The sequence below is a fragment of the Gouania willdenowi genome, chromosome 24, assembly GCF_900634775.1.
Source record: "Gouania willdenowi chromosome 24, fGouWil2.1, whole genome shotgun sequence".
Classification (NCBI taxonomy): Eukaryota; Metazoa; Chordata; class Actinopteri; order Blenniiformes; family Gobiesocidae; genus Gouania; species Gouania willdenowi.
This window is the reverse complement of record NC_041066.1, coordinates 8,305,176-8,325,194: the sequence shown is the minus strand read 5'-3', so window position 1 is coordinate 8,325,194 and position 20,019 is coordinate 8,305,176. Positions and strand designations below refer to the sequence as shown.

The following is a 20,019-nucleotide window of genomic DNA, read 5'->3' as shown; positions in this document are numbered from 1 at the left end:
AGAAGAAAAACAAAAGGCGGGAAGGCGATAATGGGAACTGAGAGTAGAGAGCAGGAGCTGAGAATTTAAATCATGACCTGTTTTTCCTAAAACGATGCAGCCTGAGGGATTGACATTCACAGATCTGCTCTTTCAGGAAAACGCTGCTCAGTCTGAATGTTTACTTTGGGGATTTTGTCATGGGTTAATGAGAAGAAGAGAAGGTTATTTTTGCTGCACAGAAGCAGAGCTACAAAATGCCACTCAATCACACCGATCATAGTCAAAGCACTGATTTCATCCGTTTTCTTTCATTTACGCTTTTTATTAAAACCACATGGAGCGTTGACATGAAAAGGATGTACATAATGTAACAACAATCATAATTATCAGAATCAGAATAACCACAAGAACAGAATTACATCTTTCATTCTTAGCTTTTTGATTTGTAAGTGAGGAGATCCTCATGTTTACTGACTTTATATCTTTAGAGGAATGTAAAATACAAAAAACAAAGAACATGTTTGCTCTGATCATTTCTCCTAAAAACCACATCTATTTTTTTTTTCACATTTGTTGTTTAGAAAACCCTTAAACTGGTTGCTTTCATCACCGAATGCTTTGAAATACTCTTCCATCTGCAAAAAAATGCTAGCAAGCCTACAGGCGTGTATACACTTTATAGATCACATCAACACACTCACCCACACTCAGGCCGTAAAACACACCCGTGGATGCCTGCAGCGGACTGTGGAGTGCTGTACAGCGGTGCTTTAATCAGACCTTCAGTTGTAAAGCTTGGCGCTGACCAAAGCAGCAGCAGTAGCACTTCCTACTTCCTAAAAGCTCCTTTCTCAGCATAATCCACATCAGAGATGGGCCAACACCAGTGACCCCTGTCCTGCTCCGCTGCTGCACTCCATCAGTGCTCCACACTGAGCACCGTGTCCTTTGGTGCTGGAATTCAAAGGAAATGTCACGGACTGACAAAATAAGTGACCTTTGAAAAATACAAAATACTCACTTTGCTAGGAAACTAGCTGTCTGTTTTATACAGTGTCATGTCAGAATAGACATTGCCTCTCATAAAGTTTGATCTTGAAAAACATTGAAAGCAATTAAAAACACAAATAGCACAATATAAACCTTTACTCTGATGTCCACACTCACAGTACATCCTGTTGGGCAGGTGATGCTAAAAATCTCTTGAGACGGTTCCTCAGCAGTTGATGTTGACTTGAAAACAGGAGAAAGGTTCTTCTAATTGCTTATCTCCACTTCTCTACATTGCGGTCATGTATCAATGATGTCCTGAGCTGGTGAAGGTTCGTGTGGCAAACTAGTGGTATTGGAGAGAGGCTGCGTGTGGCCCACAGAGTTCTGCTGCAGCTCCATGGCCATGGCGTTCTGCGGGTGCGGAAACTCTTTCACCTGTTTGCGGTACTCGAGGAAGGTGGAGGCTTTGGTGGCAATAGCCACCACGTTCTTCCCGACAAAGATGGTAGAAACACGGCTATCCTGGAACAACACCATATTCACCCCCCGTATCAGGATGGTCACGACGTTGATGGTGACCAAGCTTAGGATGGGGTACAGCATCATCTTCGGAGGTGACATTTGATCCCCTTGCATGCTGATCTCACTGAGTGACACACATGGCAGGATAAGCAACAGAATGTAGCAATAGAAGAACATCAGGCCCTCGGCCCAGATGGGCAGACCTGTCCGCTGAGGCTCCCACAGGTTAGCTTGGATGTCCAGCAGGTCCAGCAGGTCCAGAGCCACCCAGAACAACCGGCTCCTCATGTCCTCCTTCCTCCGGAAAGTTCTGACAAATTCCATACTGTCCAGTGCAACGAGAACCAAATACAGACCTGGCACACACACAGATAATAACAACGTCAAAGCCTTCCGTGCCACTGTCTCTAGACTCTTCCTGTCAGCTTTGCAATTCTGGAAGACAAAGTAAAGTTTGATCTCCAGGACAAAGATGTAGAGGAACCACAGGATCATGGCGTATCCTCGACGGACAGTGCGCACTTCAGCACCCACCCACACTGCTACATAACGCAGTACTATTAGAAAGCACACATCCCCCACCAACACGATGATACACACTCCAATCTTCCTAGGGCCTTGGTTCTGCTCAACCAAGTAGGCGTCCATGAAGGCCATACTGGTCATAATAACAATGGTGGTCAGGCACACGTGGCGTTTGTCAGGAGGAGGCAACACCATGGCGAGGACTCCTCTTTGCTCACACTCTGGCAACGAATTTTTAAAATGTCAACAGCACGGAAGTGAAAACGCACTGTGTACTCTGAAACATCAAGGGTTCAGAGAAATCATATTTAAGGTTCTTTGATTTTGTCCAGCTACAGGGTTTGAGATATTACAGTAATACTACAGTATGAGACACTGCACTAGGATTCCATACTTAGGGAGCGCTGTTAAACTGTGTGAGGTCAGCATAGAGATGTTTGCTGCTGTTTACTCTCAAACCATGTGAAAACAGGAACATCACCTTGTTACTCAGCGCACTTCCATTGATCCAGATTTGCCTTGAGCAGCAATTAGTCCGAAGGCTTTACAGCTGACACACCATGACTGATTGTAATCCACAGACAGTCAGCTGGAGAGTGCTCTGAGGAACAGCACACACCGATGCTGCAGCGTGGGACTGTTTATGAAGTTGTTCCTTAATGTGGAAGCCAGTAGGCTTGAGTATGACTCGGCCGTAGGTCAGCATGTAAGAGAAATCCCTTTTTGGACACCCCTGTAGTCGGCCACGCACGCTGTGTGCCTCCTTTTGGTCCGTCAACGAGTCGGCATGGAAATGGAGGAGAGAGAGAGAGGAGTCTGCAGTGGACGGTATCCTCTAGTAGCCATAAATCATGGAGGCGGCAGGTCAACGGCCCGTGAGGCCTTTCGTCTGACGCCAGCTTCCCCTGGGGGAGGCTCTCATGCTGGGCCGATCCATCGTTCACCCCCTCCTCTCGCCACGTGCCATACTCTCCACAGCCTGGAGGAGTGAGAAAGAAAGAGGAGGGGAGAGGGAGAAAGAAACCTGTCAGCACTACTCGGCCATATAACACAGTTTCACCGCCATCGGCCGTCCACATATGAGGAGCCAAGCAATGTGTCAGCTCAACTCAAATAAAGCCTGTTTCACTATTGATGGGATGAAACATATTGCACAGCAGAAAAACCGGAAATTATTAAGCAGAAGGACATAGCAAATAGCAGTGCAACTGACTAAATAAAATCCACCAGGATTTGAAAGCATAACACAGTGTTTTTCAATCTTGGGGTCGTGACGCCATGTGGGGTCGCCTGGAATGTGTGAAAAAAATTATTACTGATAAATACATGTTGAAATGTTTTAATGATTCTTCTTTTTTTTTTTTAATTAAAACACAAAACACAATCTTAAGCAACTGTATTCTATACTTTCACTTTCTCAGATATAAATGTAGTTCAAATAGAATGCATTATGAAGAAAAGAAAAAGATAATTTTTAATTTGTGCACTAATCCCAGCCTCTTTGTGTATTTGTTACACAAGCTAAAGTATACCAAACTTTATGTATTTCGAATGAATAAAAAAAATAGATGAAAACAAATATACAAATCTCAACAGAAGTATCTGTAAAATAAAGAAGTAAAAAAGTAAATTTCAATATAATACACATTTGATTCATTCGACAAGGGATAGGAAGAAGCCTGGGCTTGTCAAGTCCTACCCCCATTCTTCACCATTAATAAATGCAAAATCCAATTAAAAAAACTTGATTAAAAGCAAATTTAATAAAAAAAATTATTTGGGGTTGCCAGAAATTTCTGATATAAAAATGTAATCTAATGTTCCATTTTCCTATACTTTGTGTGCATCCTTTTGTGTGGCGATGTATTTTACCGGTAGTGCACGTTCAGCTCACGTGCGTAATTTTGTGCACTTCCGTGAGAGGAGGAGTCTGGGAGGGATTATCAGAGTGGGGGGGACGGGATTTACGGTTCGAATTCAGCCATGCCGCTCTGTCATGGTTCAAGAATCAGGTAGTGCAGCTTTAATATACGCCCTCTGAAATGTTAATGCACCTCCTAGGGTTTGGGATACCATAATGCAGAATAGTTAAATCTGGGCAGATCATTAATCTAAAATTTATCACAGAAATGTATAAAAACCCCCAAAAAACCAAAACAATTTTAGCTTGGCATTTAGAGGTTAGTCTGCCGCACTCTCCTTTTTCCTCTTCTCTTGGCAACATGTTTCTTTTTCTGGCAAGGCTGAATGGGATGGATGATGGCAAAGAGTTCATTTCCTGCACATATTTTTCAGTCCATGTGGTGCAGTTTTCCAAGCTGGAACAAAGCAATCATGATTTCAGTATGCATGCAATAGGACATTACAACGCTCTGTTTCAGACACTTCCCTTGTGGTACAGCTGCTGCAGGGAAAGAGACATGTCAGTCAGACTAGCCTTTGCACAGATAATCAATGTGCATATTTTACTATCTCAATCCTGATACGATCCTTGGGTTTATATTGCTGTGACTCCAATTCTACAAGAGGAGCTCATTGTACGCACTGGTCACTGATGACCAACGGATATAGCATGTTAGAAATGTACACCAACACATTAAAGGTCCCATATTATACTGTTTTTAATCAATTTCACACAGCTTTCAAAGGTCCAACAATACTGTATTCTATATGCATTGCCCCAAACCCATCCGTGGTCCTGAATTTCAGCTGTCTAAAAGTTGCTCAAATGAGCTCTACTGAAAACAGGTTGTTTCTGTGCCTGCACCTTTAAATGCTAATGAGCTCCATCTGTCGACGCCTACTTCTGTAGCCGGGACAGAATATACGCTCTTTGTTGATTTGTACAACCAACAACAGCTCTGAGTAATGGCATTGCGAAACACTACTGCGATCTCACCACTGGAAACACCAAACTTCACCTCCAGGTCCAGGGTGCTCCCTCAACCTGGACAGAATGGGGGGTATCAGGGCCAGCGGGAAAATGCATAAAGAAGCATGCACGGCTAAACATGCGCTAGTGCGTCTACGCCGAGGGGAGCATCCGTGCTACGCAGGGAGTAAAACCACACGCACTGCGCGCTTTCATCCGCGGTGAACAGGTCTACCTTGGCCCATCCGTAACGGGCCCATAACTGTTCCACCACCTCCGAGTGTAACATCCACTCCCCGTACATTGGCACACCCATGGACAACAGGCCTGGCCCCGTGAGGGTTCCCGTTTCTTCTCCCGCTGCGGCGGTTGCGCCGTGAGGGGGGAGTTGGGGTCCTGCTCGGACAGCCTCCATGCTCCACTGTGTGAGGGGCTTTGGCCTCCATTCCTGGCACTGGCGCAGGCAGGGAGAACAGGTTGCTTGGCGCTACCATGTGGCGGCTAGCTGGTGTGCTAGCCGAGATGTGTGCCAACATGCCTTGGGCCGTCAGGAAACGGTGAGGGCAGCGTTGGAGCCAAGCCATCAGCTGGTGTGCCAACGTCCAGGAGCTGGTGTTACGTCGAGTGTGGAGCTAGGTCATTCACTGGTGTGTGAACGCTCGACCACAAGCCATGGTTAGGAGTCGAAGACAACGCTGCGAGCGGAGGCAAGGTAAGCGCTGGTTGATCTGGTGCGATCAAGTAAATAAAGCAAGTGCGTCCAAATCCTATCAGCGCCCATCGACGGTGGCTAAAAAAGATCCCTCTACGAATAGTGGAGCTGGTAGAAAGACGCGAGATATGCTTTAGAGTGAGAAGAAGTGTTGACATACTCCACTCCTTATAGGAGGTGGGAGTGTCCCTGGCGTTTCACCAACCAATCAGGATTGGCAGATTAAGATAATGCTTCTGAGGGCTGCAGCAGACAGTGTGTGCATCCCATAGTGAAACATCTCATGACATATTATGAAGTAAAATGGAACTGTACAGTACAGGTGAGGTTTTAAAGATTCCTGATGTTTCTTGTAGGGGAGTCGTTTATAAATGTGTTATGGGCATAAACAAGAAACAACATTTAATGGAAAATGTATTCACATTTCATTTGAATAAAGTCCAACCAACGCTTCAGTTTAAAATAACAGGATGTTAACCTTTTCTGTTCTCATTTTCACTACTCAATGTTTTCAATGAAAATACATATTAGGTTTACCTGACTCTTCTGCTTGTTTTTCAACATAAAATAATACAATAATAACGTAAAAAATGAAGTGCAACCAACATCTCTTCAAGTTAAATGAGCAGTGGTTAAATAAACTTACTTTTCGTTTCAACTTGACGGTGAGCCTAAGGTTGATACCTGGATGGAGTTTGCATGTTCTCCTATAAGACAGAAGGAATGTCTATTTTGGCTTTTATTTAGTTTTTTTTTTTGTCTATATGGAACAGAATGCGTATGTAAGATGAGCCCTGGTCAGTGATTGGGCTTTGAATTTATTCCCATGATCATGAACAGTGAGCTAACTTTTACAAGCATCACACGATCAGGAGAGAGAGCCATTTTTGAACTCATAAAAATGCATAAAAGACAAATACATTTTTGCTACATCCACTAGGGTTGATTTTAGTTTAATTCTGCACCTTTAGGTGTTGAGAGAGTGAATATCACATTATCAAAGGGCATCTTTGATCTAGTGTTGACGATAGCTGCCAAGTTGAGGAGCATGAAACCAGGATGAGCCTGTTTTGTAATCCACGCATACATTTGAATGTTTAACACTCATTATGTAGAACGGGGCTCAAGCGTGAATTTTAATCCCTGCCATGTTGATTAATTGACTGATTAGAAGGAGGCTGTGGATCATTAACATGCTATATTGTTCCCACACACACAGCACATCACATCATAATTTAAAAGCCATTCATTATGGAAAAAGGCTTGAGACTGTTTCTTTGTTAAACAGATTACATCTGATGTGATAAGATGTGGCTGAAGTGAATGTTCAAAATTTGAGAGAAATTATTAGATCAGGCCCGGAAACGCTAATACAGGGTGATGAACTATGGCAACGTCGAATTATTTATTTTTAATCGTACCTGTCACACAGTGAAAGAAATCATGACAGAAGTGCACTGCGCTGTTTTGCATATTCTATTCATCGGATATAATGTGTTAGGAAAGGCTAAAGATTAATCCAGGGTGTTAGCAAAGAGTTGGAGAGAAATGTCTGCTGATATGAGGGCTGACAGCTGTGACGACTATGATTTCACATCTTTGCTTTGCTCTTTACTGCTTTGTCTCGGCTCTTGCTACAGGCTCCAATTACTAAGTATTAATTATGGTGAAATAGAAATCAGCAACATGGAGGGCTCAGAGCTGGCAGGACAACTTTTTTTTTATTTTGCAGAGAGAGGCTGTTATTGTGTCTGTGACCCTGGACATCATCATTCTAAACAGTCAGTGCTCCCTCTCATGCTGCGTTCACACCGGATGCGTCTTCTGCGGCACCGGACGCATCTGCTGTATGAAACGTACCGCACGGTCCGCAGGACAAAAAAATGTCCCCATTTGCCTCATATGCACGTCTGAAGCGAAGCCCTGCCCACCAGCGACACATCCAACTCGGTGAGTTTCACTGCCTGCTGAAGTGAGGAGCTGTGCTCCTTTTTCTCCTCTCATAAACATAAACCACCAGTGAAAAAAGCCGGTGTGATTAGTGGCTAAGCTATCCTAGCTCAGTGCTACAGAGAGAACTTTTACCTGCTACTACCACCTCCTCGCTGATTCTTAGTCCAGTCCTGGTTATAAAGGCTGTCATACAGCTCCAGGTGGTCACAGACAGCTTCTATTCCATGGTTGAATGGGGGAACAGACCGGTGTCCGTGTTGACGGCTTGACATCATCGTCAACAAAGACTCTGATTGGCTTTTGTCATGTGAAACAGTCGCAGGAGTTCAATATTTCCAACTATAACAGATTTGTGGATTTCCATAAAATTGGGAGCGCGTCGCACGTCCAACGCACTTGACGTGCGGATCGGACCGCACCGCCGCACAGGAAAGATTTCGCATCAGGGACACATCTGTCCATTGACTTTGTATATAATCTAGACGTACGGACATTTTGTGACGCATCCGGTGTCAACGCAGCATCAGGATCACACTTAAACACGTTTGCCTTCCTGAAGCTTTTAACTCGTATCACAACAAGGACACAGGTTGATGCAGGAATTTGCATTAGGGCCCTTTTATTTAACTGCCTTGAAAAGATCTATCCCTCTTTTTTTTTTTAGTCTTTCAAACAAAAACGCACTTTGTACAAACTCGGCTGTGGTGATCAAATCTCAAACAAAAGATGCATAAGCACAGAAACATGCACGTTAAAGGTTGCCAACCAGCAGGAAGCAATACAACACTTTCTGCAAAGCATTTTGACTAATAGTAGGACTATTAAATAAAGCAGCTGACTGAAACAAAGGTCAGACCTTAAATAAGAGAAATTCAATACAGCTCGATGCATTGTTACTTTTTTGGCAGCTATAATGTATTAAAGGTCCAGTATTATGCTATTATTCACACATGTCCAACAACATAGTATTTGAAGTTTATTTTCCCAAACTTGCCTGCTTTCTGGAGTTTTATCCCTCTAAAAAAAATCACTTTAATGACGCTTCTAAAAACGGGCTGTTTTGGGGCCTTCATGCATGAGTAGGCGTGTCTGTGGACGCTGACTCCACACCACAGCTGGTTACCCTAGTGATTTTATTTTGCTATCCACACACTCTTGTTATTGTTTTCAGCCAAAAAAACGCACATTACAGTAAAACACATGGCTATTTAAGCGGCTATTGTAATTGTGAGTTCGACAAACGCTGCTCCATGGTGTGTGTTTATCACAGCAGCAGCGGAGTCAGTCCACTGTTCCAACTTTCTAACCACAGGAATAGTCCATTTGAGGTGATAATCATTTGTTTTGTCCTTGCGCTGCATCACATTGGGTCACAAACAAGTCAGATCATGACGTTGATCAGTCCCTTATATTAACCCTAACTGCTCCCCGGGTTCTACACCGTGGCCGCCCACTGCTCCTCAGGGAGGGGTTAAATGCAGAGAACACATTTTGTGTATGTAGCTTTACATATATGACAATAAAGCATAATGTATATTCTATATTAAACCACAGTGTTTGTTTTACCTCTGAGGTAGTTTGAGAGGGAAGAGCTCACATTCTTAGAGGGTAGGAGGAGCCAGGATTGTCAAGAGGAGGAGTTTCCACCTTATGACATAATATTGGGGGAAAAAATCCAACTCGCCTGTTTGGAGCTGACTTTTTACAAAAAGGGGAATAACAAGGGAGGGAGGAAACAACTTTTTCAACTTTGGCCCTCTTAATGAGGCTAACGGAGTGTATATCATGGTAGCAAAATCATTATAAAGTGAACTTTTCATAATACTGCCCCTTTAAATAAAGTGTCAGGTACGCACGTTTGTGTACTGCTACCTCACATTAACTGAAAAAGAATTTTTCATATCACTTAGAATACTTTTATTTTCATTGCACAGGGTACAAAGAAATTGCACATGCCCCTCCCAACAACATTTAAGTACACTTCAAAGATTCAAGCCAAACAGACACAGTTGTCATAAAAAGAACATAATGTACGCTAAAACTCTGTCGGAATAAATAGTTAATCACTGAATAAAAGTGCTTTTGGTATTAAAAAAAAAAAAACATTCCTGAGAAAAAAAAAAGTACATGACCCACAATATACGTTCACCTAAATGCTTTGGGAAAATATCACACATTTTCAACCTATTTTTCCAAATTAAACAGATAGTTAAATGTGTAGCAAGTGTTTAAACAAATGTGTCATAATGCAAAATCTTGCACTATGAAATCTTGAGGTTTGAGTACACAGTTTTGACTTCTAATGCATAGAAAAATACAATTATTTACAAGATTTATCTTAAAAACCACTATCAAGCATTTCTTTACTTCAGTTCGGTACGTTTAAAAATTACATCATATTGTGAAAAGCTGATAAAAATGGCAGAAATATAAAATGGAAAATTGGAGGCCCGACATGTGTTGTATTACCTACATTATAACTAATACTGAAATAATATTTAGCCTTTAAAGAAGTATGTAGACGTAGACTTCTTTTGTATTGATAGAAAAAAACCAAACAATGAATGCCTCTAATGTTTTATAAAAAATAACCTACAGAAGATCATGTGTCGCTTTATTTAATATGCAAAATAATGTCACGTTATGTACAGCTGTCATTTCATTTGTGATATTTCACTTCAAACAGATCTTTGAATGAAATCTAGACTTGAAATGGTAAATGTCTGAACTTTATGTAATCTGGTTAACGGCTGATTTAAAAATCCCTGACATTTCACTCTCGTGCACCTGTTTAACTAATTAAAGAACTGACAGTATTGATCATTAGACCCCTAACACACCTTTAGATTGAAATTAGCAGATAACAACAATGCACACTGAACTGTGTCTTTGAAGAATATTATTCAGTATTTGATAAGCTAAATTATACTGAGCTGGACGAACCGCTGGATACATTTGAATAAATAAATGAAATTAAACACTGTAAAATCCTGTGTGACTAATCAAAGTATGTGTGGAATATTTATGTTAGTCTTTGATGTCACTGGCTCACAGAATAAAAAATGGTGAAGTCTTAAACGCTGTCGGCAGCTTTTCTTTTCAATCTGAGAATTCCTGACACGTCACGTCACGCACTGTTCATGCATTAGGGCAGGGGTTCTCAACCTTGGCGTCAGGACCACATTTGAGGTCGTGAAACACTGGGAAAGGGTCACCAGATGCTTTAAAGAAACTAAAAATATTTTTTTAAACAATTTGAGCCAGTTTTAGCTTCTTTTAATGCATTTTGCAACATTTCTCTCATTTGTGCAAATGTTTTCCACTTTCAAGATGCTCTCGGCACTTATAAACCCTTTCCACCACTTTTCCCACTTAACGTTGCATATGTTGACCCATCATTGCCTCTTTTTTATTAATAAAGAATTTCAGTATTTCTTTTTTAAATTAAAATTTTACCATATTTCATGCTTAATTCAGCCAATTTCACCACATTTGCTAAGTGTTCCTACTAATTGTTCCAATATTGACACTAACCAATTTCTGTGGTTTTTAAAATCCCATTTCACCTCCTTTTCCACCAGTTTTGGTCACTTTTGACCTATTTTATTTTTGATTAAAACAAGGATTTACATCATTAAAGCTGCTACTGAGAGGACGCCTTGATGTCCCGCCTTCAACAGCTCTACTTCCTCCCCTGCCTCTGCCAATCTACCAGAAGCTACGCCTCTACGTTTGTGCATGTGTATTGCAAAACATAACAAAGTCGCATAACTACAAAAACTACACATTTATTGTTAGAGAGCCATAAATTTTGATTAAAACATGTTTATTACCTGTCCATGAGAAATGTCGCCAAATCATGGTCCATTCGGAATCCTTTTAAAAGCAGCAAGTCCCTCCCCCTTTGAAAAGCAGCAATGAGATAAATCATGTGGCGGTTTCAAAGACGTTTATCCACAAGTTTTGTCCCTTTGTAACTTTTGTCTTCTTTTTTAGTAGAAGCTTTATACGTTGGCAATCGTGGAATGGGTAACTGGAGTTTCGGAACACACCTCCATGAAGCTATGCTGCTCAGTGATACCTGTTTGCTGTTGTGACGGTGCATACACATTAACTCCAGGAAGTCGAAGCCTATTGGCTGGGTGAAGTCGGCGCTTTTTTGCATTTGTATAGGGGTCTAAAGGACAAAGGAGGGACTTATATACACTGATGTATATGAATGACCACCGGCAGTAGATCATAGTAAAAGTTTGGTATTTTTTCGCATTTCAAAAGAATGATACATAAACAGATTTCTCAGAAACTCCAGATGTCAGCTTTAAGATGACTATGTACTCTGGCACAAATAATAAACTTTCTGGTAAATAAATAAATGTGGTTATCACAGATTCATAGACCAATGGATCATCATTTTACTAACTTTATGGATGAGCCCCAAAAAGTCATCCCCTTTTATTCCCCCTTACAGACGGCCCTGTCTCCACATGTTTTTTAATGTATATGTGTGGGTCCCCGATCTCTGGCACCTTTATTTTTGGGGGTTGCAGGTTTACATTTAATGTACTGTGTTGTGTTACATCCCCAGATTAGGTTTCTCTCCACGCTTGTGCGCTTTGTTTTCCCGCTTCAACACCCCGAGATGATCAAATGTTTATGTCATCATCAGCCGCACCACAGTGGAACAGCGCGGGTCTCCAGAGCCAACCACTTTGTCACATATTTATGCCGGGTTGTCTTCATTAAGACTAGAATAAGAACCATATGCTGTCTTGGCTGGCAGCCATCTCCATCATCTCTTTGCAAGTGTTCCGTGCTGTCCTTTGTGTTACAGTTAGCGCTCAGCTAGTTTTGGGATTGGTGGCAGATTGCTTTGAATTGCCTCAGCAGAGCCGAGCAAATTCCAGTGCACACAAAGGCCCGACACACATGCACTGGGAGCGTGGGCTTGCATTAAGGCTCGGATAAACTTCCAGCATCGATTGCATGAAAACTTTGCTGAAAAAACCATCATTTTCTGGTTCTATTTTGCTTGTTTTCACAGCCTGATGGAGGATGGAGGCAGGGTCGGGGTCAATTACATACACTTAGCACGTATTTATAATAAAAAAATAAAAATATGTTGTCGTAATCATAATTCAAATAATAAATAATAATTTTAATTTTAATTGTAATTGGAAAAAATGCTGGTCAACATAATTGTAATTGGGTTGTAATAGAACATAGATAATTGAAGACATAATTGTAATTTAAAAATGTAATGGACCCCAACCCTGTTTGCAGGCTCATGCTAATCGCATTTATCCAGCTCTAATAGAGCACGACTAGGGATGTATCCCTCGTTCCCTAATATGAGGTAAAACATGTCTCTTGTCTCCCTATGGGAACAATAACCAATGTGGCTACAACCAAAATGTGTCTACTTGATTTCCCAAAGCTGCATTGACAAATGTCTGCAGTCTCTCGGGTGTTCAGTACATTCTCCACAAGCATCTAAACCACTCCACTTATCTGCTGTGGCAGAGCTTAGCACTGTCTGCGATGCATTATTCACGGAGTATATCTACTGTATCTAATGGAGCACTGTGATGGTGATCTAAAATTCCAAACACAACTAGTTTTGCATTTTTTTCTCGTTTGCTGTCATTTTTAGCCGACTAAGTTCTTTCAGCCTGTTTATGCGTTCCAACGGTGCATTTGTGTCTTTCCTGCTCATTTCACATACTCAAGCTTTTTTTTGTCAACACAGAATGCATTAGACCAGTTGTTCCCAAACTGGGTTTATTTTTTTACATTATATATATATAAATATATATATATATTTTTTACATGCATACTTTTTCTTCAGATGAAAGAGAACCAAACAAAAGCATAACTCCATTAGTTTATCTGACTGCTATTGGTTCAGTTGGACAAACTCTCTCTCTTAAACAAGCAATATTTGCTTTTTTTGAAAGTTTAAATTCTGATGAGAAATGGCTGCGGCAGGTAAAATCTTAGGATGAATTCTGATCTGCTAAGATGAAAGAAGACTTTAGTAAATCAGTACATTTTTTTTTTTATTTTTTTTTTTACAAATTATCATTAGAAAATTATCTATAATCTGGTTTTAATACATTGAAAATACTTTCCTTCAATATTTTACAGAGATGATATTGTTTAGAACAGTTTGAGAGTCTTTCAGAGCCAAAGGTACGTTACGTGACTACATTCAGTAAAATACATAAAATAACAACAGAAAGTTAGGATATCCAACACATGCAGTCAATGCAAAGACAGGACTTCAGATATGAAGTGGATTTGAAGACTGTTTTTTTTTTCTTAACCCAAACTTCAAAATAACTGGACAGGACAAGATGTCCTTGTTGATGTGACTCTTAGTGTTGAAATACACAATACTAACCTTGGGTGCCCTGGGTGTCTACGGTACTTTGACAGCTTCTCAACTAATGGGCGGGCAGGTTCTGTGGAGCAGCTCAACCAAATACACCATTATTGAGTTAATCGGAGAAGGTTCCTTAGGTAAAGTGGCCAAGTGCCAGGTTAATTCCACCAGACAATTAGTGGCGGTAAAAATCTAGAAGGACACGTTTGCGAAAGACGTGGAGGACGAGGTGAGTGTTTGGATCTCTCCTAGTTTTGTGCCTCCAACAGGACTTTTACTATGAACTATTTAGGGAATAGTGATATAAAGATGATCAAATTGTCCTTTTATTCCCCTCCAGCTGTCTATGTTAAGTAGAATCAGCGTATTGAATCAAGACCAGTTAAACTTATTACAGTTACTCATAACTGAACTGTGTTCTTCGATGGATGTGCATCAAATCCGCCCCATTGCCAAGCAGGTATGATCATTTTTATTGATTGACTAAAATCCTATGATATCGCTTGCTAATCGATTAAGAAAGCCTTCAGTTAAAATCTGAGCTAAAACAGCTACAAAAAAGGAACTCCATTATAATCAGAGGTGTAAAGAGTTACTGATATATTCTACTCAAGTAGAAGTACTGTTACTGGATTGAAAATGTACTCAAGTACATGTACAAATAAGTCATACATAAAATACTCATGTACAAGTAAAAAAAGTAGCTCAATTAAAAAGTACTAAAAGTAAAAGTTACGAGTTACTTTCACCCCTCGCGTTTAGTTTTGGTAATAAATCTTGCGACCGTACCCCAGCATGCAGTAAACATCTCACTAATAAACTTAAAAAGGAAAAAACTAAATCATTCAAAATTGGAACTAAATGTATTTTCTACAAAGGCATCAATATGAAAATAACACCAATGACTTCAATTCAACATTAAATGCTGTGTTGGCATGGTGCATTATGTTCAATCTGGCTGGTCGGCTATGATGTGATGCATTTGATTGTTGTCTTGTAATTTCATTTTTTTTTAGTTTCACAATGTCTGTTGATCACTTTCAAACAAAAAATAATAATTTACTGATTAACTTTGGGTGTAGAGATGTAACAAATTACTAGTAAAACTACAAGTAAAATTACTGATTTTGAAATATACTCAAAAAAGTACAAGTACCCATAAAAGCAACTCAATTCAAAGCAAAGTCTTTTCTCATCATGTCCCTGCAGATGCTGGTAGCATTACAGGGACTCCAATCCTTGGGGATCAGCCATACAAACATCAAGCCTGACAATGTAATGCTGGTATAGATTTTAGAATGAAGAGGATCCATTCCAAGTCAAGCTCATTGACTTTGGACTGGCTCTTCCATTTCAGCCCATCGGCTACAGTTATGAGGGTGTCAGCCTGAAAGACTTCTGTGTTTTTGTAACAAACTTGTGTCATTATTGATTGTGTAACAACTCGTTTTAGCACTGATTCGATTTGTTGTTGGTGATTCAATTTAAAGGAGACATATCATGCTTTTAAATCCTTCCTTTTTACATATAAATCATACAGTTGTGGTCTATATAAAGCGGAACTGCAATGCTTGGGTCTGAATTCCTCATTATTATAGCTCCACAGGCCCATTTTCTACTCCTTTTCTAATGTGCTTCTGAGAGCAACTCGTTTTGGTGCGGTCTCTTTAAATGCAAATGAGACACTTCATACCCCGCCCCCTCTCCAGGTTGCAGAGGTGACACTCGGTTCAACTCCACCCTGTTCGGCCATTTTTGTAGTTTGATAGAAGAGATACGATTATGTAGCGGCGCAGAAACTTTTTATTCACACGTTATTTACAAAATGTCAACAACGGAAGACTTGTCCATCCAGCCTTACATCTTTGAGCCAGAGTCGGACCCAGTGGAGCGAGATGAAAATGATGATGAACCTGCAGAACAACGTCTTCATATGGATGTTAACAAGCGCCAAGCTAACGCTGCTTCAGCAACCTCCGCCAGTATAAAGAAGGATTTGCCGAAAGACTTCAACTGATTGAGGGTTCAATTCCTTCTATTTTTGGAGACGACAAACAGAGTACTTCGGTAAGCTGTAAATAACGCTAAAAAGTGTGATGATAAGACGTCCCTGTCATTGTTTTGTTAGCATTAGCAGTTGCACCGTCTTCATATGTTAGCGCTGTGTGCTCGTTTTAGATACTTGATGATATGGCCTACGTGATTTAATTTAAGTCTAAAGTTTTCATTAGTCATTTCATTTTTGCTATTTTTGTCTTCGAAAAGACTGTATTAAAATGCATTTCGTGACGTTAGCTTGGCGCTAGCATCATCCTTCGCGCACACAAAAATGACCTTACCCACAGATGTGGGTACATTTCCGTGAAAAATAAAACTCAACCAGGCACTTCGAAAAGGTTCTGATGCTGGGAGACGGTGTAATGAAGCGTGTGGGTTACTACATCCAACAACCGAACATTTTGATTTATCCTCTCGTAACTTCGGCATCCTTGAGCTTGGACTACAAAATAAAAGCGAGAAATAAAAATAGCGGATTGCTCGAAGTGTTGGACCTGGAGTTGATGTACTAATTTGGCAGTTCCGCTGTAAATATTCTGACGTCATTGTTCAAAAAACGTAAGAGAATCGAAAAATCGAAACAGATTGAAAAATATGACGAAAACAGAAAATAAAGATATCTACGGAGCACCTGAAGAGACTAATTTGAACTTTTCTGTACTTCTAAACACTCTAAATATACAACAAAATGCATTTAAGGGCTAAAAAAGTGGATTTAGCATATGTCCCCTTTAAAGACGATATTGGTTAATTTAGAAAGATTCAATCCGAAACGATTCAGTGACTTGAAATCGATTCAGTAGCTTTTTAGCCAAAATAATAATTCAACCTTTGTGATTAAAATAAATCCCTGAATACTGGACAATAAAGGTAAGGTTTCATATATTCCTAATTTTTCTTGAAAGGTAATTATCTATGAATTAATTATGAGCATAAACACACAAGTAAACAACATTTAAAGGCAAATGTATTCACATTTTATTTGAATAAAGCTTAACTAACAATTGAGGATGTTAACTTTTCTGCTCTCATTTTCAATACTCAATACATTTTCAATAAAATACACATTAGGTTTATCAGACTCTTCTGGATGTTTTTTCAATGTAAAAACAACACAATATTAATATGAAAAATGAAGTGCAACCAAGATCTGTTCATGATAAATTAGGAGTGGTGGAACCTGATACTTTTCATTCTAACTTGATGGTGAGCTTGAGGCTTTCTGCAGAGCTAACGCTATGTTTCCAAGTATCAATACAACTGATTGATAATTACCTTTTAGAACAATTTCATATTGATTAATGTAATCCGGAATGCCAAGTTGCCAAGCACAGATCAATATAGTTGAATCGTAGGAATATAAATCGATTAATCGGTCGAATGGATGAATCGATACACCCTTAGTCATTATAGTCGGTATTCAGTGCTAAGCTTCTAAAGCCTATTTCATTCATTTTGCTTCACAGGGCCCCAGAGGTGTGTCTTGGCCTTCCATACACAGAGGCCATTTACATGTGGGAACTGGGCTGTACGCTGGCCAACCTGTACCTGAATGCAAACATCTTCCCCGTCAACTGAGAATATCTCATGGTAGGTCATCTTTTTTTAACACCTTCTTTCCTACCATTTAATGACCCACGTTCTCTTTCTCAGGGTTGTGGGTGTTTTATACACATGTATGTAAAGTCTTGAAGAACTGTCCCTAATGTGTGTAATTGTGTTTTCTTTCTGCAGATGAAATCCAGGGGGGAGTATCTTGGTATGTCATCAGACCACCAGCTCCGTTGCATACCAAAAGATTCTTCTGTCAGGATGGGGATGGGCTTAACTCAAGATGGAGGGTCCTGGTAAAACATATGGCGCATTCACACCAAACGCGTTGAAGGCGTCAAAAGCGGCAGGCTTACATTTACAATATATGGTGGACGCGCTTCTAAAGCCAAGCCACTCTCTGGATAATGTAGAGCCGATGAACGGGAGTCGGAGGCGGCGTGTTCAGCAAGGAACTCCAAACTTTATTCTCCATTCAACCACACTTCTCTATAGTCCTCTGACATCACAGTGCACACGCTGAGTCACACCAAAATACATCAAACCGGAAACACTGCCTCAATACAATGTTCCCACCACTTCACAGTCACTGGGTGAATTATGAACGTAACTGATCACCACATTATCATCCATTGTATGAACACCACCGGGAACAGAGAAGCCCCTCACCTCGACGCGCGTCCTGAGCATCTTCGACACTGGTGACAAGCGTCTGTATTCAATGAGCACAAGCGTCCAACTACGTGCGTGAGGCATGATTTTGACGCCCAAAACTTTTGGTGTGAACGTACCAATAGGTTTTATTGTTGTTGAACCTTGAGTGTTTATTAGTGGAGGACCTATACCAAGCATGACTAACTCTCTAAGTGCCTTCATCATGACCCTTCACCAATTCAACAAATAACGTTTGGCTTTAAAGTAAGGCACAAACAACGATACAAAACCCAAAAACAACTTTAGCTTTACTTCTGACAAGGCACACAATCCCCCAACGCTGTGAGAAATTCCTAGTGAGAACCCTGGCATGTTTTTCCGCACTGACAGAGGTCTGACTACTTCCTTGTCGCTCAAATTGTGTTCACATTGATAAGACTGAATGAATCCTTTAAGTGGAATATTTATCTGCAACTCGTGCTCAGATTCACTCACATCTGAGCATAAAGTTAAACATTTTTGAAGTGAACTTCTCCAGAAATCAAACTTTCGTGAGTCTCGGGCATACAGCATATACTGTAAGCTGACAGTTCCTCGGCTGACATCACGGGGATTCCAGCAAACCCAAAGCCCTGATTTTGGGGGAAGGGAAAATTACGACGTTTAATTAAAGATTACGGACAAACCGAGCATCGTTTGACACTTTTATTACTAGATATCAGCGTTAATGTTAAGATGAAGTTAAAACACAAAAATTTCAAAAATGATGTCATATCCTCTTAAATAAAAATATTAATATCTACGTACATGTTTATTACAATGTGCAGTTCGACTAAAATCACACTACGCTGAGAGAGCCTAAGGACACTCAGTGAAACACAACTCATCTTAGAGAGTAAATAACCCACAACCTTTTAGCATGCACAAATTCAATCTTTTTTCTTTTTTTACTATGGTTGATTTATAAAAGCAAAAACAAGCTCTTTTCACATGCAGAGTGCTTTCTTACATGCTCCTCTAGCTTTTCCTTCTCCATATTCAGAGGTAAGGGTTTAACAAGCACACATATTTTACAGTGTGATACAAGCTCTCATATGCATTCCTCTAATGATGATATAAGAGTGTGATCAAACATTTTTATTCAGCAGTTTTGCAGTCAGATCCATTTCATCTTTGTGTTAAAAAGCACAACAATGCACTGCTCATAGGTGCCGTTTCTAATCTGACCATCCTATTATAGGTGGCTTTCATTCCTCATTCCACTCGGGCCCATATGCTTGGCTTCATCCTACTTGAGTGGAAATTACTTGCCAGCAAATGCAAAACCCTACAGATTGTACCAATGCAGTAAACCCAATGGCAGGATAATCAGAAGAGCTCATTCAGTTTTCTTTCTCAACTTAACACCCACTCAACCCGCTATTTTGCATAAAACAGATGTGTTGAGGAAGATAAAAGGCCGTGACTAGTCACCTTCAAGCAGTGTCCTGGGAGAAGGTGAAGAGAAGTGCAAGGATGCTGTGAAAGGGAAAGAGGAATGATAGCAATGGATTAAATTCAAAGCTGGAGATGGATTTAAGTGCTGCTGCTGAGCCAGAAGCTAAATCTGAAAGAAAATGTACCAAAATGTAAAACAATTTGAATTTACAAATCATTTAATTTAGTCTATCATGCTGTTCCCAAAAAGAGAATTTAGTGTTGATTTAAGAAATAAATGAATGAAAACTATTGACTTTGATTTGAGTCGATTGAGTCATATTTTTTCAAGATGTCACTTACTAATTGTTGGTAGGTGTCTGCTGAAGACGGCACCTG

At 40.3% G+C, this 20,019-nt stretch overlaps 1 protein-coding gene across 2 annotated transcripts in view; it reads right to left on the bottom strand.

Moving 5' to 3' along the window:
• Positions 1-512: 512 nt before the first annotated feature.
• tmem121ab (transmembrane protein 121Ab) overlaps positions 513-20,019 on the bottom strand; it is a 79,928-nt gene continuing 60,421 nt past the window's right edge. The window contains exons 2-3 of one of the 2 annotated variants that reach the window (XR_003672955.1): positions 1,150-3,001; positions 513-1,076 (exon numbers count right to left, since the gene is read on the bottom strand). Coding sequence is in view for 1 of the 2 variants with exons in the window: in XM_028439801.1 (XP_028295602.1) it covers positions 1,273-2,217 (945 nt within the window). In the remaining variant the exon portion in view is untranslated. Of the gene's footprint in view, positions 3,002-20,019 lie in introns of both variants that reach the window. The other variant, XM_028439801.1, reaches the window with a different exon arrangement.